This window comes from Lathyrus oleraceus, chromosome 7 (assembly GCF_024323335.1).
Source record: "Lathyrus oleraceus cultivar Zhongwan6 chromosome 7, CAAS_Psat_ZW6_1.0, whole genome shotgun sequence".
Taxonomy (NCBI): Eukaryota; Viridiplantae; Streptophyta; class Magnoliopsida; order Fabales; family Fabaceae; genus Lathyrus; species Lathyrus oleraceus.
This window is the reverse complement of record NC_066585.1, coordinates 398,676,957-398,704,531: the sequence shown is the minus strand read 5'-3', so window position 1 is coordinate 398,704,531 and position 27,575 is coordinate 398,676,957. Positions and strand designations below refer to the sequence as shown.

At 38.6% G+C, this 27,575-nt stretch overlaps 2 protein-coding genes and 1 non-coding gene across 3 annotated transcripts; all 3 read left to right on the top strand.

Moving 5' to 3' along the window:
- The first annotated feature begins 5,494 nt into the window (after nucleotides 1-5,494).
- LOC127104015 (succinate dehydrogenase subunit 7B, mitochondrial) lies at nucleotides 5,495-6,198 on the top strand. Its single transcript, XM_051041238.1, has 3 exons — nucleotides 5,495-5,639; nucleotides 5,752-5,820; nucleotides 5,998-6,198. Exons 1-3 carry the CDS (start codon nucleotides 5,583-5,585, stop codon nucleotides 6,196-6,198), a joined length of 327 nt encoding a protein of 108 aa, XP_050897195.1. The 5' UTR covers nucleotides 5,495-5,582.
- Nucleotides 6,199-6,357: 159 nt separating this feature from the next.
- Nucleotides 6,358-8,613, top strand: LOC127104014 (uncharacterized). The gene is made up of 6 exons (XM_051041237.1): nucleotides 6,358-6,366; nucleotides 7,350-7,448; nucleotides 7,836-7,960; nucleotides 8,178-8,286; nucleotides 8,372-8,435; nucleotides 8,519-8,613. The coding sequence occupies exons 1-6, from the start codon at nucleotides 6,358-6,360 to the stop codon at nucleotides 8,611-8,613; spliced, it is 501 nt and encodes a 166-aa protein (XP_050897194.1).
- A 6,293-nt stretch (nucleotides 8,614-14,906) lies between these two features.
- LOC127109923 (small nucleolar RNA R71) lies at nucleotides 14,907-15,013 on the top strand. The gene has a single exon (XR_007797167.1). It is a non-coding gene; the product is annotated as a small nucleolar RNA R71 (small nucleolar RNA).
- The last annotated feature ends 12,562 nt before the right edge of the window (nucleotides 15,014-27,575 follow it).

Sequence of the window (27,575 nt, the reverse complement as noted above, 5' to 3'; positions counted from 1 at the left end):
TCCATGGCATAGAGAGGTCATTCGCTTCTTATCTATGAGATTTAACTTATCAAAGTTGTTTTGGATCCATTCAGCCTCTTCTAGCTTGGTCTTTATCAAGATTCTCATTGAAGGTATCTCCACTTTGATTGGGAGACCTGCTTCCATCCCATATACCAAAGAGAATGGGGTTGCCTCTGTTGAAGTGTGAACGGAAGTTCGGTATCCATGCAGTGCAAATGGTAGCATTTCGTGCCAATCCTTATAGGTTTTCACCATTTTCTGCAGGATCTTCTTGATGTTTTTATTAGTGGCTTCAACAGAGCCATTCATCTTTGGACGATATGGTGAAGAGTTATGGTGCTTAATCTTGAAGCTTTCCCCTTGGCATGAGTTCCAAAGGATCCTTCATGAATCTCTTTGATAAGTAGACCTGCCTCGTGTCCATCCACACATCTGAGAAGAATCATGTCGTGGTTTCTATTGTATAACACATCATTGCTTAAGAAGAATTTGCATGCCAATTTCCTTAACGTTTTCTTGTCAAGGGTTGTTGCATTTGTTGGATATTCTTGGTTTTGCAAAAAGCATTTGATGTCGTGAAACCAAGGTTTACCATCGGCTTCCTCTTCAACCAACTGATAGTAGGCAGGCTCAACTTTCCGCTCTATCTGAATGAGAGGCCCTTCATTATGGAATCTAACTTGGTACATTGAAGCCAACATAGCCAAAGCATCAACTATTTGATTCTCAGTTCTTGGGATATGATGGAAAGTGATTTCGTCAAAGTATTTTATCAGCTCCATGACATAGGCATAATATGGGATCAACTTGGTATCACGGGTTTCCCATTCTCCTTTGACTTGGTAGACTACTGCTAAACAAGCCTAAACAATAATTGTGCTTACATACAGCCATATCAGACAGACAGTATAAATAAATAACAGTGCAGAGCATATATAAATTAAAAAAATAAATTAAAGAACCTGTAAAATTAATAGAAATCTTGATTGTTCTCTAACTTCGATGTTTGAACACTCCACCACAAGCCGGTTGGATTTGTTCTTCACAATCTTCGATCAGACAGTAAAATAAAGGCGAAGGAATAAAATACTATGATCTAACGTAAGGTTAGATCTAGTAAAAATTACACAATAGTTTCCGGTGTAGAAACTATTGTGAGAAAATTAATTGAATGCTTCAAAATTGACTAGAAAATATAAGAAATAAAAATTGCTAGGAAAGTAAAGTGCTGAAAGAATTAAAAAGGCAGTAAAATAAATGCAGTGCCGAAAACTGGAAAATTGAGAGAGACCGTGAGAGCTGCAGGGTTGGATCTATTTATATTACTCCAATTTGTAACCGTTTCCCACAAATTCCTTCAGTAAGTAACCTTCACGCTTCAACGAGTCAAACGGAAGAATAGGCTCAACGTGCCTCTGTTGCGCGTCAAAAGCCAAAAATATAGGAGTGGAGTGTGACGTTCGTCACACCATGTGTTACGCTTGTAACACAAGGTAGCAGGGCGTGACGCTCGTCACACCATGCGTGGCGCTCGTCACAGCTTCAGCGTTTAGGCAATTTTGGGCTGGGCTTTAGTGGAATTTCTTCTCATCCTCTTTTTGCACCCCCTTTTCTTCCTTTTTCACTTATGCTTCAAATAAGTTACCTGAGATAAATAGAAGGGAAAATACCAAGTAATATCGAATAATATGAAATAAATCGAAACAAATAATAATATAATTTAATTAAATCGAGTCCAAAAATGTGATATTATTTCATGTTATCAAACTCCCCCATACTTAGATCTTTGCTTGTCCTCAAGCAATATACAGTATAGAAATCAGTTTAAAGTATTAGCCAGATGAAATTTCCAAACACACATCAAGTCGTAATAGGTTGCAAGTAAATCTCGTTTAGAAATAACCTGAGCTTAATCTTAACATCAACAACTACCGTTACAACCTCAGACAACCTCACCTTATGCAAACCAGATCGAGTCACGCTATTATAGCTATCCTAGTTCCTTTACTCTTATTTCACCCGTTTTCATTCTAGCGAAATCACATTAAGCCCTTTATCTTTTCGCGCACATAGTGGAGTAACCAGTTAGTGATTCTGATCCCCTTTTTAGCTTGAAGTTCTGGTACATAAGTTGGATAACTTCGTCATTTAGTCCATCGCAGATTGCGGGGGATCGGACCGTAGTCCGCCCTACCAAGTTTAGCACCAGAAACCGCTGAACCAACCCATAATGGATCGTTCATACAATGTTTTTGTAGGATTCGCAACCTTTGGATTAAATGATCGGGTAAGGATCACCTAACTTAATTAGTGCATTTCCTGATTTCTTTTATATTCTTTTGGGAATCATTCACTTATATTCATCGGCTCTCCACGTAGTTTGCTATTAAGATGGTGCCGACTTCTCGTATAAATTACTCGGGGTTACTATAAACCTAAAAGTTCAAGGGATTGGTACAATAGGGACTTTTCTGATCTAACATGTTGAGGTTTTTAGAGCGTTGGGGCGGTAATAATTTTTGTCTTAATTTTACTCAAGTTTGATAAAATAGGCAACCTTTATACTTTTTGAGTGTGTTGAATTTTTGTTATGGCTCAAGAAAATTGAGGGGAATAGATAATAAGAATTTTTCACACTAGGGACTTAACTTTAAAATAAATATATATTATAAATATTTTTTTTTTATAAATTAAAGCAATAAATGAAAGGGAAATAACAATGAAAAGGGAAATACATACTTGAAAAAAAAGAAATGTTGAAAGTGGAGTAATCATAACTGAAACAAAGTTCCCCCCCCCCCCCCCCATACTTAAATGAAACATTGTCTCCAATGTTTTTAGAGAAAAGCGAAAAGAAAGGAAATAAAAGGATAAATATGCTTAATTTTGCCGACGTCCTCTTGTTCTTGGCCCCGGTGATCGTTGACGAACCTCTAAGTCATCAAACCTGCTGAGCAAATCGGTGAACCTCTGGTCGGTTATTGCATTCCTCGCTTCCTGTTGTTGTTGCATCTGACGCATCAGTTGCATCACTTCGGTATTTTGTGCATGCATGGCATCAATAGCATCCATGATGTCATCATTAGTTGCTGGCCTTCTTCTTCGAAGACGTCGGGAGGATGGACCAGTTGCATTATCAGAAGGGTTAAGCGGGGCTGACTGTTGTTCAAGACCTTGATCACCTTGCTCCATTTCTTCAAACTCGTTCGGGGTCGGGTTTGCTTGTGTAGGCTCGGTAGCTTCGGGAGCATTAAGGTCGTAGATGAATCGGTCGGGGTTGGTGACATTTGTGAGGGTAATGTTGGGTAAAACAACGCTTGGGACTTGGTTATTCACCATAAGATAATACCTTCAGCCTATCCTATTTTTGATTAAGCGGCTAGAGCGACAATAGCTTATATCCATAAATAGGGGTGGGAGAGCTTGTAAATTTTGAAGTCGGTCCCCTAGATTCAAACCAAGTGCTATGGAGGTTATTAATCCTCCAATCACGAAAGGTTGGTGGCCTCTAGCACATAGGGTGCGGATATGGTGAAATAAGAAAGAAGCGGCGTTTACCTTAGTATCCATTGCCAAGACACAGTGGAGGAAGAATAATTCCTTGGCATTGACTTTGTTGTTGTTGGGTCGGACGAAAGTGGTGTTTTGCAGAATGCGGATAAAATACCGGATGGTTGGGTTGTGTATGTGGGAAGCAAGTAGTACATCCCAATTATCGGTTTCCACACCGGATATTTTTCTAAAGAGGTCGAAGGCGTTTATGGGCCAATGTGAGTTCGGGGGGATTCTTGGGTGGACTTGGTCTCCTACAGGGAATTGTAGCATGGTACTCAACTGATCCTGGGATAGTGAGTACTCGGTGTTGAACATGCGGAAAGTTGCGGTACCGATTAAGTACTCGTCTTCACCGGTAGGAGTGTTGTATGAACAAGAACTTAAAAATTCTAAGGTGAGTGACGGGTAGGTAGGTTGATTATGTGTGCAACGAAAGGTTAAATCAGCAAGGCGGAGCATCCATTGTATACCTTGAAGTAATCCTAATTCTTGTAAACAATTTAAATCAGGATACCTGGTAGATACGACACCTCGCTGTTGGAAACGCTCGAACTGCTCCCTTTGATAATTATCATCTTCGGATCGAAAGATAATATTTCCGAATTGTTGGTTGCCCGCCATACTGATAAGTGGGTTGAAAGAATTAAAAGGAATGAAAAAATGGATTTTTTTGTTTTTTTTATAGAATGGTTTGTGGTGTATGAAGAAAGGTATGATAGGTATTTATAGGAAAAGTTTTGGAAGTTGGAAGGGGAGTGGGTGAGAGAAAAATAAATGTGGGTGAATGTGAGTAAATGGGTGAATGAATGGGGAAGGTAAAAAGTGGGGTGGTGTAACGGTCGTGTCCCCAACGGTTACTAACGTTCACCTATTCTGAAACTGTCACGCTCGTGACAGAAGGCGTTACGGGCGTCACAGGCACTTGGTGTGACGACCGTGATGGCGTGTGTGACGCTCGTCACACAGTCAGCTTGCAACGGTCACTGCTTGCGTGGGTGCTTCATAATCTGTTTTTATTATTATAAATATATTTAATTTTTAATTTTCTTTGTTATGTATTTTGTTTATATTTATTGTTTTATTGTTTTATTTTATTTTCTATTGTAATGCTTTTAAATTGTCTTGCATGCTATTCTATTACCATAATATATGTATTTCTTTAACAGGCATTGTCATTAGTAGCATATAGTGGATATCATTACTTGTAATTATAGAAATTGCATAGATCAAAATAAAATAAACCAATAATGCCAATAGCTTCAATAAATATAAAGTAATATTTAAAATAAAAGAAAACATGGAAAAACAAATACTAAAATTAAAAATATAATGTCAAACAAAACTATAAATCCTAAGACTAAAACTAATTAACTCTAATTCTTCTAGCCATTTGTAGGATCTTTTGTTGGAGGGGCAAAGGAATCGACACGGCGGTTCAGCTTGAGGAAGTGATTTGTCATAGTAGTCATGTATTGCACAATTTCATGTCCCATCATATTTAACTCTTCTCTCATGGCCGCTTGTTCTGACATCAGGGCTTGAATAGCAGTGTTATAATCAGTTCCGGGCAATTGATGTTTAGGATCAGGTATTGCAGATTCTGCGGACGGGATAGGACGAGGTGGAGAGGCAACATCATGGTAACCAGATGGTGTCTGTGGGTCAGACTCAGCATAAGAAACCTGGTCGTCACAAATCTCATAGTCTTGGATGGATTCAGTAGATCTAACAGGCACTACGCCAAAAATGACTTTTAACAGCGCATCTTAGACAGCGCTTTTAAAAGAAAGCGCTGTCTAAGGTTAAAATTAAAATAAAACACGGAAAATGTTCCAAAAAAATAATGAAAGCGCTGTCTAAGACCCCCCCTTAGACAGCGCTTTTAGGCTGAAAAAAAAATGAAAAAAAAAGTATAAAGGAGAAAAAGTGTGATAAACCAAAATTCGCATGCTACGCACGTGTATCTTTCTTCCCAAAGCGCTCTGTTCTGAACTTGAGCAACATCATTTTCACATCAACAAACCATGGCATTCTTGTTGAGCAAATCAACCCTAGCTTCTCATTTTCGATCCACATCTCAGGTATTCATTCTATTCAAATTACACATCGAATCCTAATCATTTTCCATTTCATAATAACTTGGAATTTTGTTTTTTTCATCTCTGATTCATTATTGTCTTAAATCGAAAGCAGAAAATCGAAGATCCCGTTTCCCTCTCGCGCCGTCAGTTCCATGTTGAACCCGGGACTCGTGAAAAAGCTGTAAGCTTCTACTTTTCCATTTTTTACCTAATTTTCTCTCGATTTAGGGCTTCTAGATTACGGATTTCATTATAAATTACTTCGATTTAACCTTATATTAACCCAAATAATTTGTTGATTTTTTTATGTATATCACTTAGTAGGCATCATTTTTGTGATTTCTTTTATTTGCTGCAGCTCTTGGCAGAAGATTCAGCTCTCAAGCCATTCAAATCATATAAGCAGAGTGTAAAAAAGCTCCGGAAAATTGGGGATGTTTTAACTATTGTTGTTGTTGCAGGTATGCTATCTTCTAATCCTTCTTTTGATAAAATAAATGCGGGTTTAGGGATGTGTAGCACGGATACCTCGAACACAACCCCGACACTGACACGGTGACACCGGTAATAATTTGAAAATTTGGATAAATTAAACTTAATCACAAGTGTCGGTGCAAGTGTTCCACACGGACACGAACACTGACACATCTTTTTCAGAGGTGTCGGTGCTACATAGATGACAGAAAATTAGATGATTTTGATGTGAAGTGATGAAACCATGGCTTTGGTTTGTCATTAATGTTTTCTCAAGGAGTCTGAAATCTGAAGCTAAAACATTTGAATGGGCCAAGGTTATTAATGGTGTATGGCATTTGATGGCCAAATAAGATGTTTGACATTAGCAAAATCCTTAGGGATTTGGAAATCCAGTATGCTTCTGTAGTTTAATTGTTAATACAAGATTACTTCAAAAATAATTGGGGTTACCGAATCTCATAGATTATTAAAATTACACTATTTGGATATTTTTCTAAAAATAATGCATTGCGGGGGATGTGATTCTCTTTAATCCCGAGGGTGCATTCTTGATACATGATATTATCACAGCCAGTTTATGATTGAATCAATTGGTCATTTTTCTTACCAGGTATATGGTTCCTTTTTACATCAATAATTTCCTCATATTTTAGCAGCTTCATTAGTCACCAATATAATCACTTCCATAATTGTTGAAATTCTTAACTGTACATCTCGTTGGTTTTGAAGCTCTACAATTGGAGGAAATAGCTTCCAGATTCTTATGTCAACATGTCAAAATTGGTCAAACTGTAAGTCAATTTTGTAATCCCTTGTTCATAAATAGATTTTGCATGCTTTTTCCGGTTGAAGGAATGAATCTGAAGTTCTATTCTAGGCCCTTTATCTTAATTTTTAAGGTGTGAACTGTGAAGTATCAATTTGGGTTACCATGCGGATAATGTATTTTAGTAACAACCATATGAACCATGCATTTTTATTAATTAGTTCCCAATACTTTTCGTCAGTGGCTGCATGCTTTGTAATTTGTATATGACTAACTGGGAAAGAACAATTGGATGAAGGACCAACTATAGAAAAATTAAATCTCCACTTGAATAGTTTAATGATATATTCTTTAGTATATATAAAGACCCATTCTTTAGTTATGTGGAACTAAATTTAGCTTCTTTAAACAATTTTCTTTTAAGTTGTTGATTTTTGTATTTCTATAATTTTTTTATATTAATACAGAGATATAACGTGCTTTATGGATTTCTTTGCAGATTAGTTACTACTTCTGCTAGACAATCACAGGATGCATGGGGTTCAGCAGACTGGACTGAAGTCGAGGTAGCTATATACTATTACTACCAATCATGTATACAATTACTTTATGCATCACCGTTTTTAGGATAATCGCTTAATTAGCCTGTTTTATCCAAACAGGATCGGTAACCACTTATTCAATAACTCTATATTATATGGGACTTATTTGCATTTGGATGTCTGTCTTGAAGCTATTTGCATTATCAGCATTTCTTTTCTTTGTAAAAATAGAATTTTGAGTGGATAAGGGGATAAGTTCAACACACATTGTTTCCTTTGGGATATCTTGACCAACTTATTATTAAAGTAAGCTGAAACAACTTATGAGATAGTCATCAAATTTCAGATGATTCTATCTTTTTGAGAGCGTGTCACTCACTCACTAACTTTTCTATTCACAAATAATTTCAGGGATCATGGATTCTCAAACCCAAAAGCTCCAAACCCAATTTTGTTGTACATTTTGTGGGAGGTATATTTGTAGGAGCTGCACCTCAGCTTACCTACCGCTGGTTCCTTGAGCGCCTAGCAGAAAAGTAAGTCCATGTGGTATGATTATTACTTGTGTGCTTATTGAAGGCTTTTTTTTTTCCTTTTCTTTTTTAAATGCATATATTGATTTGTTAGAGTAGAATCTTTGAATGAACGCTGAACTTTGTTCTAGGAAATATTTCATATCAGGATCATTTGAGTCTCATATATCTAGGATCTGTAGTTGAAAAAATAGCTAACTTTAAAACCATTTGTTACTAGGGGTGTATTGGTCATTGCAACTCCATATGCCAGTGGGTTTGATCACTTCTTCATTGCAGATGAAGTGCAGTTTAAATTTGACCGGTGCTACCGCACACTACAAGAAACAGTAAGCCTCATCTCATTATCCAAGGGATGGCTTCTTTGTTTTTTTTAATTTTCAAACAATTCATTAGAAGTACTCATTGTTTCAGGTCAAAGAGCTTCCTATTTTTGGTGTTGGCCATTCTCTGGGATCGCTTGTCCACCTCCTGATTGGTATATTCATAATCTTCTGTTACACTTGATTGTAAAAAGTAAATTGATTTGTAGATATTGAATTGCATTTGCTATTTAACCAGGGTCAAGATATGCAGTGCAAAGATCTGGAAATGTTCTCATGGCATTCAATAACAAGGTATTCATCCAGCAATCAACGAAATATAGCGCTGTCTAAGCCCCCCCCTTAGACAGCGCTTTGGGCAAAAGCGCTGTCTAAGCCCCCCCCCCCTTAGACAGCGCTTTTGCCTAAAGCGCTGTCTAATGTATACCTAAAAAAATTAAAATAGGGGGGCTTAGACAGCGCTTTTGCCTAAAGCGCTGTCTAATCCCCCCCCCCCTTAGACAGCGCTTTTGCCAAAAGCGCTGTCTAAGGTATACCTAAAAAAATTAAAATAGGGGGGCTTAGACAGCGCTTTTGCCCAAAGCGCTGTCTAAGGGGGGGGCTTAGACAGCGCTTTTAAGATTTAAACAAGCGCTGTCTAAACCTTTAGCAGCGGAGGCTTAGACAGCGCTTTAAAGCGCTGTCTAAGGCTAAAAAAAGCGCTGTCTAAGGTCTTGTTTGGCGTAGTGAGGGGCTCAATGGTTCCATTCAGGTTGTAGAGCCAGTTATTTCGGTTATGAACACTCGTCATCAGGCTAGGCAAGGTGAATAGGCAAAGAACTTGGTTGTTAATTATTAACTCAAATTCTTCAAGTCCAAGATTTCTGATAAACAAGGTGTTGAAGAGGAAAGGTATACTCATGGGCTCAATGCCATAGAAAGGACTCAAGTCAAGCATGGGTTGGCGTAATACGATAGCATTACCAATCATGGTTATCAATCCCCCTATTTGAATTGGTGCTCGGTCATCCTGAATAAGGCGGTCAAAATTTGCCAACATATAAGTGGCACCATTCACTGGACGGTTTTGGGAAGCACAAAATATTATGAAGAGCTCATCACGAGATACTGTGGTATTGTTTGATTTCTTCCCAAAAAGAGTGTGTGCCAGGATTTTGTGGAAATAACGAAATGCTGGGTTATGAATGTTTCCAGAAAGAAACTCATGTTCCTCAGGGTCGTCATTACCCGTCAAACTTCCCCAAAAATGTTCAAGCTCTCTATATTCAAAAAGGTCTTCTTGGCTCATGGTGAATGTATCAAAAGAGGTAGGGAACCCTAAAAGGTTAGTAAAGTCTTGAATATTAAATTGATACTCCATATTGGACATCCTGAACTGGATGAAACCTCTGCTTATTCCTTTTCCATGGCTTGGTAGATAGATCAGGGAGCTAAGTAATTCTAGAGTTAGCCTCCGGTAAGTGACAAATTATCTTCGAATAAGAGTGGTTTCCCATCCTATTTGACTCAGCAGATACATGACACTCTCTCTTAGTCCAAGGGCAGTCATTGCCCAATCATCAGCATAGAAACTAGGTAGCATCTCTCTTTCTGCTAGTTCTTCAAACTTTTGTTTCTGAGCTTTCCCTCTGAATTTGATACCCATACGATCAATTTGTCCCATCAGGTTAGTGTTAACTAAAGAAAAGAAAAACAAGAGTTTTAGTCAGGATTTGGCCAAATGCCGAAAGAAAAGAAGAAAACTTTTATAGAATAAAATAAATGAAGAATGAATACTAAATAAAATCAAAAGACTAATCAAAGAAAAGATAGAAATAAAAATTTGTGGGTTTCCTCCAACGAAGCGCTTTGTTTAATGTCGCAAGCTCGACATAAAACTAGTAAATGTTAATCTATAGGTTTAGGAGACAATACGTCTAAGTGCAGGACTTGCGAGTCTTCATTGTTTTCATCATAGTGATAATGTTTCAGACGCTGCCCGTTTACGATAAATGCTTCCATAGATTTACCTTTAATTTCCACAGCTCCACTAGGGAAAACATTAGTAACTTGGAAAGGGCCTGACCATCTAGAGCGTAGTTTTCCTGGGAATAACTTAAGTCTAGAGTTGAACAGAAAGACTACATCGCCTTGTTTGAAGGTTTTTCATGATATACGTTTATCATGCCATTTTTTCGTTCGTTCTTTGTAGATTCTGGCATTTTCGTAGGCGTCTTGTCGAAGTTCCTCTAATTCGTTTATGTCAAGGTTTCGCTTTTCACCAGCGGCCTTATAGTTTAAATTTAGATTTTTAATAGCCCAATAGGCCTTATGTTCTAATTCTACCGGGAGGTGGCAAGATTTTCCATAAATAAGCTTAAATGGGGTTGTCCCTATGGGAGTTTTATAAGCGGTTCGATAAGCCCATAAAGCTTCGGGTAATTTTGCTGACCAGTCTTTTCTTGATGTAGCGACTGTCTTTTCCAATATTTGTTTAATTTCTCTATTGGACACTTCCACTAGTTTAAGGATGGTAAGGTGTTGCTACTCTATGCTTTACACCATACTTAAACAATAATTTTTTGAATATTCTAGATATGAAATGTGATCCTCCGTCACTGACGACTATTCTTGGGACACCAAATCTTGGGAAAATTATATTCTTAAAGAGTCTAGTTACTACTCGTGTGTCGTTTGTTGGAGAAGCTATAGCTTCAATCCACTTTGATACGTAGTCAACCGCCACGAGTATGTAGTTGTTACCAAAAGAAGGTGGAAAAGGTCCCATGAAATCTATTCCCCACACGTCGAAAATCTCTACTTCCAAAATGCCTTTTTGTGGCATTTTGTCACGTCTAGATATGTTTCCTGTGCGTTGACACCTATCGCATTTCTTGACAGCATTATGTACATCTTTCCATATGTTTGGCCAATAAAGACCGGCTTGTAGGATTTTAGAGCAGGTCTTGGATGTACTTGCGTGTCCACCATAGGGAGCGGAATGACAATGTTGGATTATACTTTCTACTTCTTCTTCAGGTATACAGCGACGGAAAATACCATCGGGGCCTCTTTTGAAAAGTAAAGGGTCGTCCCAATAATAATGTTTTATGTCATGGAAGAATCGTTTCTTTTGTTGGTAAGATAAATTAGGTGGAACTATTCCGGCAGCTAAATAATTGACGAAATCAGCGTACCATGGTGTAACACATATAACTAAGGTGGTCTCTACCTGTTTATCAGCTCTATTTTCGTCCAAAGTAGCTATAAGTTTATCGTACGAGAAGTCATTGTTGATCGAAGTTCTTTCCGGTTCCAAATTTTCTAGTCTAGAAAGGTGATCTGCTACTACGTTTTCAGTTCCTTTCTTATCTTTGATTTCCAAGTCAAATTCTTGTAGCAACAAAATCCACCTTAAGAGTCTAGGTTTAGCGTCCTTTAAGAGGTATCTAATGGCGACGTGACCAGTGTAAACGATTATTTTAGCTCCGACCAAGTAGGAACGAAATTTATCTAGCGCAAATACTACTGCTAAAAGTTCTTTCTCGGTCGTGGCGTAATTCATTTTTGCTTCATCTAGGGTTCTAATCGCATAATATATGACGTGAAGTTTTTTATCCTTTCGTTGTCCTAAAACAGCGCCTACGACGTAGTCACTTGCGTCACACATTATTTCGAATGGTTCATTCCAATCCGGAGTCTGCATTATGGGTGCGGAGATCAATGCTTGTTTAAGTGTTTGAAACGCTTCTAATTATTTACTGTCGAATATGAATTCAGCATCTTTCATTAATAGTCCGGTTAAAGGTCTAGTTATTTTAGAGAAATCTTTAATGAATCGTCGGTAGAAACCGGCATGTCCTAAGAAGCTTCGTACTTCTCTCACAGTTTTCGGAGGTTGAAGGTTTTCGATTACTTCTATTTTAGCTTTGTCTACTTCGATTCCTCTATTTGATATGATGTGTCCTAAAACAATTCCTTCTTGTACCATAAAGTGACATTTTTCCCAATTAAGTACTAGGTTTACTTTTACACATCGTTCTAGAACTCTTTCTAGGTTCTCAAGGCATTCTTCAAAACATTGTCCGTATACGGAAAAATCATCCATAAAGACTTCCATGATGTTTTCGAGAAAATCGGCGAATATTGCCATCATGCACCTTTGGAAGGTTGCAGGAGCATTGCACAAGCCAAACGACATTCGTCGATAAGCGAAGGTACCAAAAGGACATGTGAATGTTGTTTTTTCTTGGTCATCAGGATGAATTGGTATTTGAAAGAAGCCTGAGTAACCGTCTAGATAGCAGAAATGAGAATGCTTTGCTAATCGTTCTAACATCTGGTCTATGAATGGTAAAGGAAAATGATCTTTTCGGGTTGCTTTGTTTAACTTTCTATAATCAACGCATATTCTCCATCCCTATTCGATTCGTTTGGTTATAGTTTCTCCTTTTTCATTTTCGATAACTGTTATACCTCCTTTCTTTGGTACTACGTGTACAGGACTAACCCATTTGCTATCAGATATAGGATATATGATACCTGCCTCTAATAACTTCGTTACTTCCTTCTTCACTACCTCACTCAGGATCGGGTTTAGTCTCCTCTGATGTTCCCTAGAAGTTTTACAGTCCTCTTCTAGCATGATGCGATGCATACAAATAGAAGGACTTATCCCTTTAAGATCGGTGACGTTGTATCTTAGTGCGGTTGGATATTTTCTTTAGATATGTAAGAGCTTTTTGGTTTCGAGTTTTCCTAGGTCTGCATTAACTATCACTGGTCGTTCAAGTTCTGAGTCTAGGAATTCATATCTCAGATTTTTAGGAAGTGTTTTCAGGTCGAGGGTTGGTTTCTTAAGGCATTGCGTAGGATCCAGTGTTATTGCTAAACAATGCTTCAGTCTGTCTTCTACACGATAGTCAGACGATTTGTCATTTTCTAATTCTGTTTCTTTTATGCATTCATCAATGATATCCATGAAGTAACATGTGTCATCTATTGCAGGTGCTTTCAAAAATTTGGAAAGAATGAACTCAATTTTCTCTTCTCCTACTTCGAAAGTGAGTCGTCCTCGTTTTACGTCTATGATAGCGCCGACGGTTGCTAAGAAAGGTCTTCCCAATATAATGGGTGTAACTTCATCTTCTCTTATGTCCATAATTATAAAATCGGTTGGGATGTAGAATTGACCTATGCGCACGGGAACGTTTTCAAGAATTCCTACGGGATATCTAACGGAACGATCTGCTAATTGCACAGACATTTTAGTTGGTCTTAATTCTCCCATTTCAAGTTTCTTGCATATGGACAAGGGCATAACACTGATACCGGCTCCTAAATCGCATAAAGCTTTATCTATGACAAATTTTCTTATGTGACAGGGTATAGAGAAACTACCAGGATCTTTAAGTTTAGGAGGCATATTCTGGATTATCGCGCTGCACTCAGCAGTGAGTGTAACGGTTTCGTTATCTTCAAGTTTCCTTTTATTAGATAGAATTTCTTTTAAGAATTTAGCATATGAGGGCATCTGTGTAATAGCTTTTGTAAAAGGAATGATGACGTTTAATTGTTTCAGTAGGTCAACAAATTTTTTAAATTGGCGCGCGTCTTTGGTTTTAATTAGCCTCTGAGGATAAGGGACAGGTGGTTTGTAAGGCGGTGGAGGTACATAAGGTTCTTTGTTTTCTACGGTTTCCTTATTACACTCTTCCTTTTCCTTAGGTTTACTTTCTTCCTCAGTTGGCTTTTTAGAGTTTTGGTTTTCAATTCTTGGATCAGATGGTCCTTCTACCTCTGTTCCACTTCTTAATATAATTGCATGAGCGTGGCTTTTTGGATTAGGTTGGGGTTGTCCAGGAAATGTACCAGTTGGGGCAGCGGTAGGCGCTTGTTGTTGAGCTACTTGTGGTATTTGTGTTTCCAGCATTTTGTTATGGGTAGCCAGGGCATCTACTTTACTTGCTAGTTATTTAATCTGTTCGTTAGTGTGTACATTCTAGTTTAAGAAATCTTTATTGGTTTGCTGTTGAGAAGCTATGAAGTTCTCCATCATGATTTCCAAGTTGGATTTCCTAGGAACGTTATTGTTAGATGTAGATGGGATCGGCTTTTGATATCCAAGTGGTATAGCTGGGGCTTGATTTGGAGCTTGTCCTGGTGCGTATAAGGCATTGTTGCTCTTATATGAAAAATTAGGATGGTTCTTCCAGTTTGAGTTATAGGTATGCGAGTAAGGATTTCCTTGTGCATAGTTCACCTGCTCTGCTTGGATTCCTGTTAGGAGTTGACAATCTGTAGGAGTGTGACCTTGGATTCCACAGACTTCACAATTTTGAGTCACGGCAACCACGGTGGCTGGAGGTGATACATTTAAACTTTCAATTTTCAGGGCAAGAGCATCCACTTTTGCATTAACATGATCAAGGCTACTTATCTCGTACATGCCAGTTTTCGTTTGAGGTTTTTCTACCATTGTTCGGTCGCTTCCCCATTGATAATGGTTTTGGGCCATGCTCTCAATAAGTTGATAAGCATCAGCGTAAGGTTTGTCCATAAGCGCACCACCTGCGGAGGCGTCTATGGTTAGTCGCGTGTTGTACAAGAGACCATTATAGAAGGTATGAATTACTAACCAGTCCTCTAAACCATGGTGTGGACAAAGTCTCATCATGTCTTTGTATCTTTCCCATGCTTCGAAGAGTGACTCGTTATCTTTTTGTTTAAATCCATTTATCTGGGCTCTTAGCATAGCTGTTTTGCTTGGAGGAAAATATCGGGCAAGAAAGCCATCTTCTAGCTTTATCTCTTAACGAGAAAGGAAAAAGACGAAGTCGAATTGCCTCTGAAGTGACACCATTAGCTTTAACAGTATCAGCGTATTGGACAAATACGGATAAATGAAGGTTTGGATCCTCGGTAGGATTTCCAGAGAATTGATTCTGTTGTACTGCTTGTAACAGCGAAGGTTTAAGTTTGAAGTTGTTTGCTTCGATTGCGGGTGGAGCAATACTCGAATGCGGCTCATCTTTCGATGGAGCGGCGTAATCTCGAAGAGCACGAGCTGGTTCTGCCATCTCGGGTATCGGCGAAGGAAGAAGATTTTTAAGATCAACAATTTCGATTGGAGGAAGATTGTTTGCAGTACGATACTCCCGAATTTGTCGTAAGACTCGGAGATTTCGTTCAACGTCGTTGATTCGTAAGTAATACGGTTCGCCTTGTGAGCGAGTGTGTGGCATACAAATCAACAAAAAATAAGAAATAAAAATTGCCTTAGTCTCTACAGCGCAACGGAAGAGTTACGATATCGACTAATTAAAAGTCCCCGGCAACGGCGCCAAAAACTTGATCGCGACTTTATGAGTCTATTGGGGTATTAACTGCAAGTGCACAGTCTAATCGCGTAGTAATAAAAGATATCGATCCCACAGAGACTTATGAATCGATATACCGTTTTCTAGGGTTACTTCGTAAAGCTAAGGAGGATTATACTTTGTTGATTAGGGGAACTAAAATAAGATCTAGATTAAATATCAAATATAGCGGATATCGGTATGTAGTTCGTCGTAATTAGGGAATCAAATCTTCGTTGGTTTCGTAGTTTTAGAATAAATCTTTTCAGTAGACACTATTAATTTAAAAGCCTTTTCTCAAACTCTCGCTCTGTTGAATAGACTATGACTTTATATTAACGTGCGTTGTCACTAATTAGTTAAGTCCAAAATCACTTTTTGAAAACAATAGAATCTATAGAAACTCTTTTTAAGAAAACACTAACCATTTAAACACGCTTGTCTCAAACTCTCGCTCTGTTGACTTAGATTATATAATTAAACTTAAATGCTTAACTCTCGTCCTCACATTTAACCTTTAAAAATACTTTTTGAAAATGATTAGAATTTAATTAACTCTAAAAATTGCTTTCGCCCTAATTTAAAATTAATGTCCAATTTACACTATCCAGTTAAAAGCTCAAACTTTCGTTCTATTGGTTTTAACTTCTTTATGTCTTTTACTCTCGTACAAAAACTTTGGTGTTAATTCTGTAAATTGAGACCATAAAAAGAGTGATTGTATTTTTAAATAAATCTAAACCAACTTAGTTTTGATTCCTTCATTCCGCTTACTTTACATACCGATATCTAAGTTTATTTAGCCAGACATGCTAAACAAGCCTAAACAATAATTGTGCTTACATACAGCCATATCAGACAGAGAGTATAAATAAATAACAGTGCAGAGCATATATAAATTAAAACAATAAATTAAAGAAACTGTAAAATTAATAGAAATTATGATTGTTCTCTAACTTCGATGTTTGAACACTCCACCATAAGCCGGTTGGATTTGTTCTTCACAATCTTCGATCAGACAGTAAAATAAAGGCGAAGGAATAAAATACTATGATCTAACGTAAGGTTAGATCCAGTAAAAATTACACAATAGTTTCCGGTGTAGAAACTATTGTGAGAAAATTAATTGAATGCTTCAAATTTGACTAGAAAAGAAAAGAAATAAAAATTGCTAGGAAAGTAAAGTGCTGAAAGAATTAAAAAGGCAGTAAAATAAATGCAGTGCCGAAAACTGGAAAATTGAGAGAGACCGTGAGAGCTGCAGGGTTGGATCTATTTATATTACTCCAATTTGTAACCGTTTCCCACAAATTCCTTCAGTAAGTAACCTTCACGCTTCAACGAGTCAAATGGAAGAATAGGCTCAACGTGCCTCTGTTGCGCGTCAAAAGCCAAAAATATAGGAGTGGAGTGTGACGTTCGTCACACCATGTGTTACGCTCGTAACACAAGGTAGCAGGGCGTGACGCTCGTCACACCATGCGTGGCGCTCGTCACATCTTCAGCGCTTAGGCAATTTTGGGTTGGGCTTTAGTGGAATTTCTTCTCATCCTCTTTTTGCACCCCCTTTTCTTCCTTTTTCACTTATGCTTCAAATAAGTTACCTGAGATAAATAGAAGGGAAAATACCAAGTAATATCGAATAATATGAAATAAATCGAAACAAATAATATAATTTAATTAAATCGAGTCCAAAAATATGATATTATTTCATGTTATCAATTACCAAGGCTGAGTCTCCACATACTTCAAGGATTTTGATTCGGAGGTCAATTGCTGCTTCAATGCCTAGGATGCACGCCTCATATTCTGCTATATTGTTTGTGCAATCAAAACACAACCTTGCTATGAAAGGAGTGTATCCACCATTCAGATTCAATAGAACAACTCTTATGCCATGCCCCATGTAATTGGAGGAACCATCGAACATGATCTTCCACCGAGATCCGGGTTCAGGTCCTTCATCAAGTCCTGGGATTTCACAATCTTTTACTACCATAATGTCTTCATCAAGAAAGTCAAATTTCAACGACTGGTAGTCTTCAACAGGCTGGTGTGCCAGGTAATCAGATAACACGCTTCCTTTAACGGCTTTCTGGGATACATACTGGATGTCATACTCAGACAACAACATCTGCCAACGGGCAAGTCTTCCAGTTAAAGTAGGCTTTTCAAAGATATACTTTATTGGATCCATTTTTGAGATCAACAAAGTAGTGTGACAAATCATGTATTGTCTTAGACGGCGAGCAGCCCATGCTAAAGCACAACAAGTTTTCTCCAAGAGTGAATATCGGGTTTCACAATCGATAAACTTCTTGCTCATATAGTATATGACATGTTCTTTTCTATCGGTTTCATCATGTTGTCCTAGCACGCATTCCATTGACTTTTCAAGCACAATCAAATACAAGAATATTGGCTTCCCATGAACAAGTGGAATTAGAATAGGGGGCTCTTGCAGGTATTGTCCGATCTTCTCAAAAGCCCTTTGGTAGTCAGAGTTCCATTCAATTGCTTGATCTTTTCTAAGCAACTTGAATATAGGTTCACACGTAGCAGTCATATGAGATATAAACCTAGAGATATAGTTCAAACGTCCCAAGAATCCTCTGACTTCTTTCTCTGTACGTGGAACACGCATTTCTTGTATTGCTCTAACCTTGTCTGGATCTACCTCAATTCCTTGTTGACTAACAATGAAACCAAGCAACATTCCAGATAGGACACCAAAGGTGGATTTAGTAGGATTCAGTCGTAGTCGGAATTTTCGAAGACAGTCAAATAACTTTTGCAAGTGATCTATATGATCCTCTTCATTTTGGGATTTTGAAATCATATCATCGACATAAACCTCAATTTCCTTGTGCATCATATCATGGAAAAGAGTGACCATTGCTCTTTGGTCCGTTGCCCCGACATTTTTGAGACCAAATGGCATTACCTTGTAGCAAAATGTTCCCCAAGGGGTGATGAATGTGGTCTTTTCCATGTCTTCTGGATCCATCTTAATTTGATTATAACCCGAGAATCCGTCCATGAAGGAGAAGACTGCGAACTTAGCAGTGTTGTCTACCAGAGTGTCAATATGTGGCAGGGGGAAATCTTCCTTTGGACTAGCTTTGTTTAGATCCCTATAATCAACACACATCCTGGCCTTGCTATCCTTTTTGGGTACTGGTAAGATATTAGCTACCCATTGAGGGTACTTCGTAACTGCTGGAAAGCCGACATAAAATGTGCGTTTCACCTCGTCACAAATCTTTAGAGCCATGTCGGGTCTTGCTCTTCGGAGCTTCTGCTTCACCGGCGGGCAATATGGATGTAGTGGTAGCTTGTAGATAACAATATCAGTATCTAAACCCGACATATCCTGGTATGACCATGAAAATACATCTACATATTCTTGTAGCAACTTGATCAATCTATCTTTGATGCTTGCCCTAAGTGTAGTTCCGACTATGACCTCTTTCTTCTCTTCCTCTGTGCCAAGGTTAATTGTCTCTATCGGTTCTTGATGTAGATGAATGGCCTTTGACTCGTGCTCAAGCAACCTTGCCATTTCTTCAGGGAAATCACAATATTCCTCACTATCCTCTTTCGCTTAGTAGATGGGGAATTCAAAGTTATAGGAAGTAGTGGGGTCATCGTATTCAACTGGTTTATTGATTATTCTGCATGTTTTTAAATGATGGTTTTTTAGAAAAGTGGAAATAAAATGCAAAAGAAATAAAAATATTTTTGTAGTTTTTGAAAGGATTGCCATTTTAAGGAAAGAAAAACAAATAAATGAACGATAAGAATTTGAACAAAATGCTTTTTATTTGTCATAATGATTTTGAAATTTAAAGTGGTCGTACAAATGATCTGTTAGCCTTGGGCAGAGCTAAGGATTTTGAAAAAACAAAGGAAAACACAATTACGTTGAAACAGGAAAAACTTTTGAAATCTCAATTTCCTTCCAATTTGTTAAGGTTGCTTCACATCGGTATATCAGATTTGATGCTTCTCCATCTTCAGTGCCATCTTCAACTGCACCAACTTGAACCCCATGAATAAAACCCGTGCTTAGGAAGACTTCTTGAATGCTTCGTATGCGGTCCTTTGCAGGGACCGGGGATCCTTCCTTAGTAGAAGGCTCGTAACCCAAACCGAAACGATCCTTTTTCTTACTGACATTGATGACTTGTCCCTAACCTGCAGGGCCTCCACTTTCAACTGCTGACTTCGCGCTCTTCAAAGAGGTGAATGACAAACTGTCTTTCTCAACACGATCGTTTACTTCCGCAAGTGTAGCATTGGCTATTTAAAGTGCTTGGAAAGAAGTCTCCAAGGCATCTTCATCAACCTCAATATAACGGAAAGAGGAGAGTTGACTAATGATGAAATCTTCTTCACCGGAGACAATCACGAGCTTGTTGTTGACGACAAACTTCATTTTTTGGTGCAAAGTAAAAGTTACTGCCCCAGCAGCATGTATCCATAGACGTCCCAAAAGGCAGCTATAAGCGGGATTAATGTTCATGACTTGGAAATTTATGGGGAATACATGCGGTCCAATTTGGATTGGTAGCTCTACCTCCCCAACTACCGTCCTTTGGGAACCGTCAAATGATTTTACCACAAGAGCACTGGGTTTTACCTCCGGACCTTGGTAAGATAATTTAGCAAGCGCCCTTTTTGGTAAGACATTGAGGGACGATCCAGTGTCAACTAAAACCCTGGCCAGAGCATCTTCTTGGCACTTTATGGATACATGCAAGGCACGGTTGTGATTTTGTCCTTCCTTGGGTAGCTCCTCATTGCTAAAACTTAGAGTGTTGTAAGTTGTGATATTTGCGACCACTCCATCGAATTGGCCAACCGTTATATCCCGAGTAACATGAGCTTGAGCAAGCACTTTTAGGAGAGCCTCCCTATGAGCTTGGGATTTTAGAAGCAAGGATAGGATAGATATTTTTGACGGTGTTTGATGTAGCTGATTGACTATCTTGTAGTCACTTTTCTTTATCATTTTCAGAAATTCAACCGCTTCACCTGATTGCACCGCTGACTGTACCCCTCCAGATTCTTGGGTAGGAACTGCAGTTGTAGCTTCCTTTATCAGTTCTTAGGGGATTATATTGAAATCGGGAGTATAAATCTGACCACTGCGGGTCATTCTGCTTGTCCCTACGATGTTCGTGATATTGGCGTCAACATTCTCCAAGCTCTTCTCACATTCAACATCTTTGGGTTCTCCATCTACCACTCCATCCACCATTGTTATGTCAAATTTCCAAGGCACGACTTTGGTGCTTTCGAAGGGATAAGGGGTGGGCATACAGACTACCACGGGTGATGGGTGAACAACATCCCTTCTTTGATAGGTTATATCAATAGGCTCTGGTAAATTGAAAAAGGGTTCAATTACTGAAATTTCCTCATTTTTTGTAGGAACATGAACTTGTAAGACACCTTGATCGATCAAGTTTTGAATATCATCACGTACCAATTTACACCCTCTTGGATAAACGACACATTCTTCACAGTTGTCGTGACGGGTATCAATCAAACTAACTCCCACCAATCTTGCATGGAGTGCTAGCAACAGAGTTTTAACATCTTCAACATTTTTGATTATACAAACGTCAGATACATCTCCAATGGAATTAATAGCACCATGCGCCGGCAGAAGGTTACTCTTTACGTTGGGTCCAACATCTCGGAATGAAAGGATCTTCTTCTCAACCAACTCTCGCACGATATGCTTCAAAGTATAACATCCTTACAAATCATGCCCAGGAGCTCCCTCATGGAAAGGACAATGGGCCTCTTGATTGTACCACTGAGGCAAAGGATTTGGTAGAGGACCCAAAGGTCTGGGAGTCACCAATCCTTTTTGCAGCAATGATGGATACAACTCAGTGTACGTCATAGGGATCAGAGTGAAAGGAGGTTTACTTCTTTGTACCTTATTCTGATTTGGAATATTTTGTGGACGAGGGGCGTGCGGCCTTGGTTGTTGATAAACGGGTGCCATAGGTGCTCGTTGGTATACTGGTGCTTGTTGAACCGGTTAATAGATATGAGCTTGTGATTGGTTGAAAGCTGGTGTGATTGTTGACACATACGGTTGTTGGATATACTTCACCGAATAAGTTGGTTGTTTTTAAGCAATTTGTTGATGTCGCTTCTTCCACGAGTGACTCCTTCTTTGGCTGGTCGATACTGTGTTTGTTTCACCCTCTTTCTTTCTTTGAAAACCTCCGGAAAACTTTTTGACATTGTTACCGGATGTTTCAATGGTGGTTATCATTTTTCCATTCTTCAATCCAAGCTCGACTTTTATGCCCACGACAACCAAGTCAGAGAAACTTGTCGATACACTACTCACCATCCTTTCATAGAACATGGGCTTTATTGTATCCATGAACCAATCTGCTAACTCCTTCTTAACAAGGGGTGGTTCGACATGCGAGGCCACTTCCCTCCATCGTTGTGCATATTCCTTAAAAGACTCGTTATCTTTGTAGGACATGCTGAGAAATTGCCTCCTATCCGGGGCCATATCCATGTTATACTTATAATGCTAGATGAAAGAATCAAATAAGTCTTGGAAATATCGGTTTCTACTTTGATCAAGGCTTAAGCACCACTTAGAAGGAGCAACCATCAAGCTGTCTTGGAAGCAATGTATCATAAGTTCATCGTCCTCCACGTGCACCTCGATTTTCCGATAGTACATAATGAGGTGACTTTTAGGACATGAGCGACCCTCGTACTAATCAAAATCCGGGGTCTTGAATTTCACGGGAATCACGAGACCAGACACTAGGCACATCTCCCTAGCAGCAACACCAAAGACTTGGTCACCTTCCATAGCCCTTAACCTTTACTCAATACTCTGAAAATTTTCCTTCATTCCTCTAATTTCTTCATGCCTTTCATCATCTTCACCAAAAAAATTTGAAGCATGTTGTTGATCTTCAAAATAAGGTTTCACATGTGCATGGACAAGAGGTGGTGCAAATGTGTAGAGCACGGGATGAGCTTCATTGATAGTTAGTAGAGGAACCGTCTGATGAGTGGATTGTACAACTCCAGGGGCGCCTTCACCTGGAGGTGTGAAACCGGGAGGTAAACCGAAGACTGGCCAAGTAGTAGGCACTGTCCTTGCAGGTTGGGGTTCAATCATAGGACCGGTGATTTCTGAAACGACCGTCGTTTGGGTGTCCAATTTGGCCTTAATGACTTGTAGTATCTCCATGACTTGACCCATGTTTCCTCGTAGGTCCTCAAGTCCTTAGCTTACTTTCTCCAATTCTTGTTCTTGATCTGCCATTCTTTGACGAGCGATGGCTCTGGTGCTGTAGTTGTGTTGAGGACTCGGTGTGTAACAACAAACAAAAAAATTTCTATCCAGAACTACGTAAGCCTTGAATTCTCAATTACACCTGGAGATACGTAGGAGCAGGATTGCGAAATCTTGTCAGGCTCATTAATAAAAAAATTAGGTTTAGTCCTTCTCTGTCCCCTAAGAATAACAACTTTTTTAGGTCCTTTCTCATAATAAAATTCAAAAAAAATCTCTTCTCTCTTTTCCTATCCCAAATAAGTAGAAGATTATAAACTAACATAAGATAACATTCATTCTATACTAACTAAACGGTTCCCGTTGAATACAACGGACGTGAGGGATGCTAATACCTTCCCCTTTTGTAACCGACTCCCGAACCCTGATATTGGTTGCGATGACCATATCTTATCCTTTCTTTTAGGGGTTTTATCGATATTTTCCCTTTCCCTCTTTGGGAATAAATAAAGTTTGGTGGCGACTCTGTTTAGTCCATCATTGTGAGCAATCGATTGAGCTTCGCTAAGTCGTGCTCTCATTTTTCGAGGTGTGACAGATGGCGACTCTGCTGGGGATATGACAGGAACTAAACACAGTTCAACAACACTCTTACCAAATAAATCCTTTCCTCTTAGGGTCTTCAATTCCTTGCGCAACTCAAGAAATTGATCCTTCATCTCATCCATCTTTTCATAAACATTTGTACCTTCAGACGACTCAGAGTGGTAAATGGTTTCTTCAACACGAGGCATAGTATGCACAATAGGATGACACACAGACAGGATCGGGCTAGATGTCAGCACAGAAGAAAATGTTGGAGCATACCCTTTAGGAACAAAGTTTGGTGGCATTCCCCACGGGAACCCAGCAGGCATGGCAGGAACAGACTGGCTAGCAACCACAGGCACATATGATGAAGTTATCTCTGAAATAATAGTCCTCTGAGGAAGAGGAGTTGCAGGAGGCGGAGATAGTTGGTTCTGAGCAGCAATTACAGACTCCATCAAGGTTGTGATTCAAGGTGCTCCATTCTTTTTAGTCAATTAGCTCGGGTGTTATAGTGATGAGTCAGCTTGGCTGATACACAAAAGAAGAACTGATAAGACATCTGGCGGAAGAGACTTGTTATGCAAATGATGCATGAAATGCAATGTTTTTTATTGTTTTTAGTTTCAAGGAACATATGAAGTCTTATTTGCAAATATAATAATAATCAACAATAATAACAATTCAATTGACCATAAAATCTCTTTTTATTCATAAAATTTGGAAGGATCACATTGAGTACAATCTCTAAAACCAAAAATATACGTACAAGAGAAAAGGAAATTATCACCCTAAGGATCCCTAGCAACTGCATCAGATGATACAACCAAGGGAGTGTACTTCCTTCGGATGCATCGAATCTCTGACTCAAAGGACGTCTTCATCTGAGCTTTCTCGAGGACAAGCCGATCAACAATCTTCTTCCAAGCACCAGAAGGTTGAGGCATACTAGAGGAAAATAAATACTTTGGCTCTCTCTATCTCTTCATTACACGATCCTCAGGAATATTAATAAGTGCATTTTTGTCTTTTGACTCAAGTTGAAACTCCTCATGCTTTCGGTTCAAAGCACGAAACCGCTCTTCCCACATTTCTTTCTCTTTCTTCATCTTGGCAAATGCGTCTTCCAACTCCTATACATATTGGTTAGGGAGAGTTGATGGCTCAACCCCAACCACAAACATATGTCTCTCATAAGCGTACGACATTTTGAGCTCCAAAGCTCTCTTCTTCCCCCAAATAGCGTAAGCTTCCAAAGCTACACAGTTGCATGGACCAAGCTTAGGTCTTCCTTTTCTATGCACATTGTGCCAAGCACGCACCATTCTACTCTTCAAAAGTTGGGGATCTTTACCCTCCTGATAGAATAGACCCTCTAACTGAACGCTATTAGGCTTATCTCTCAAGGGGAACCCAAGTTGACGACGGGCCAAAGTAGGGTTGTAGTTGATTCCTCCTTGTGTACCAATGAGAGGCACGTTAGAGAACTCACCACAACTGTCAATAATATCCAAGCTACCCAATGCAGAATCATACCAAACAATATCAACACTAGTGAGAGACATAAGTCTCTGAGACCATTGTAGACATTGTCGGTTCTCCAAGAAAGCAGGCATTTGAGGCAAGTGCGAAATAAAACACTTGTATAGAAGAGGGACGCAACATACAGTAGTTCCACCATATTTAGAATTCCTCAAATGCAAAGAGAAATACATATCACCCAACAGAGTCGGAACATGATTCCTAATCAAGAAGATTTTAATGGCGTTAACATCAACAAAACCACATCAATAGATAAAGAGTTTCCTATGACGTTGCTTGAAGTCCAAGGGATCTAATACAAAGGATGATAACTTCCTTAGCTCTTTCAAATCAGGACATCTAAAACTTTACTTTTTAGTGTTCCTTCGTCCATAATTTATGGTATGAAAATATTTGCAAACAAGACCTTAGTTCCCTTGAAATTTATTTTCTGTGATGAATATTATGATGCACATGTATGCATGAATGTTACAATCACACACAAGGGATCACACACAAGGCAAACACAAGCAAATAACATGGGATAGATCAAGTCATCATCAAGATAAATCATCCATTTTGGTGGATCATGGTTTTCACCTTATAAACACCCAAGTTCCATTGATATTGACAAGACTTGATCAGATCAACCGAGAATCAAAGGGTTTGTTGTGAGTCACGAGCATGGAGTCGGGTTAAGAACCATTCCAAAGGAATGTACTAAGGATAAACACCTATTTACTGTTTCCAAAGGAAAAGGGCAAAATTACAAACAAAACCCAAAGATAAGAAGTTTTCAAATCAAAACTAATAAAATATCGGATATTATAAGTAAGGGGGTTGGTTACACAAAGGGAAGGTATTAACATCCAAAGTGTCCTAGGTACTCATATGGAGCCCTTTTTGTGTGCAAGTGTTTTGGTCAAAATGATGTTTGGTAAAATATAGAGTGAGAGGTGTAGTACCCCAAAATTTGCCCCCCATTTTTGCTTTTTCATCTAACCTGTAACCTGAGACCCATCTAACCTCATGCATATTCATCCTCATTCATTCATTGTTAACATTGACTAACAAACATCATAGACTCAAGGTTTCTGGTTAACAAAACAAATTGGATTTGAAATTTTGGTATTGCTCATCCTATGGGTTGTAACCCTAATTCTTGATCTTGAGGGATCTTGTGTTTGACTTTGTGGATGTCTGACATTGACTTCTAAACCCTAATTATGGGCCTGTGGTCTGAGGTGTAGCATGTGGAGCTTGGTATGGTGTTTGAAACCCTAATCAGGGATAATTGATATTCAGGTGCTTTGCTGGTTTGGTTTTCTAATCTACGGTTCATCAAAACCCTAGTCCTTAGCTTTGAGGTTTGTGAACCCTACATTTTGCATTGAGGTAGTGGAAACCCTAGTTATGGTTCATGGGATTGATGCGCCACTTGAGTTGACTTCTCTCCTAGCTTGAGATTCTTGATTGATACACATATTTGAACTTTGACTTAGTAAACCCTAATTCATGGTGTTATGTGATTGATTCAAGGCATATTTGCATTCATGTTCATTGACCTCATGGTCTCATGATCCATTTGATCTGAGTCTTATTTCATTCCCACTTCATCCATTACTTTCATGACTTTATTAAAATGGAAAGATTCATTCATGCTTTGATTTATAGTCCCATTGATACAAATCCATTTGATTAAGTCTTTCTATGACCCATTATATCAATTTCATTCATTCATTCAAAGAAAGCCAAGCAATTATGCCTCACACATGACCCCATGCATCAAAACAAAGGAAAAAATTCATTTGGCATGATGGAAATCGATTACCATGTTTGGGAAATCGATTTACCAACTCTAGTGGCCAAAAAATACATTTATGGATGATGGAAATCAATTACCATGTTTGGGAAATTGATTTCACTGCTTCAGTAGTCAAAAAATGCATTTCTGGATGATGGAAATCGATTTCCATGCTTGGTAAATCGATTTACCCTGGGACAGTAGCCAAAAAAACAAATTTTCATGATGTAAATCGATTTACATGTTTGGTAAATCGATTTACCCTGGGACAGTGGGTCAAAATACAGCATTTTCAACAATAATGCAGTTTCCTTTGCATTCAAAAACAACTCCAATGCTTGCACCAATACACCTTGAAATCTCTACACAATTATGCAGCAACCAACCATAACATTCAGACATTAAACCAAGTATTCCCAACACTTCTAATCATCAAATTTAAGCTATTCTAACATCCCCCAACTGTCATAACAGTCCCAAACTAACCACACCAAACTAATTCTAAACCACACCAAACTAACTCCAAACCACATCAAACTAACTCCAAACCTCTTCAAACTAATTCCAAACCATTTTAACTATTTAACTAATTCCAAGCCTCACAAAACTAACTCCAAACCTCCATTTGATCCAAACCTGTAACCTATATAAACACAAGGGGGAGCAAAAAATCAGAACTTGATTATTCTCAAATTAATCATTGCAAATTCAACTTCTCTCACTTCATCTTCTCTAATTCTTCTCCCTACAC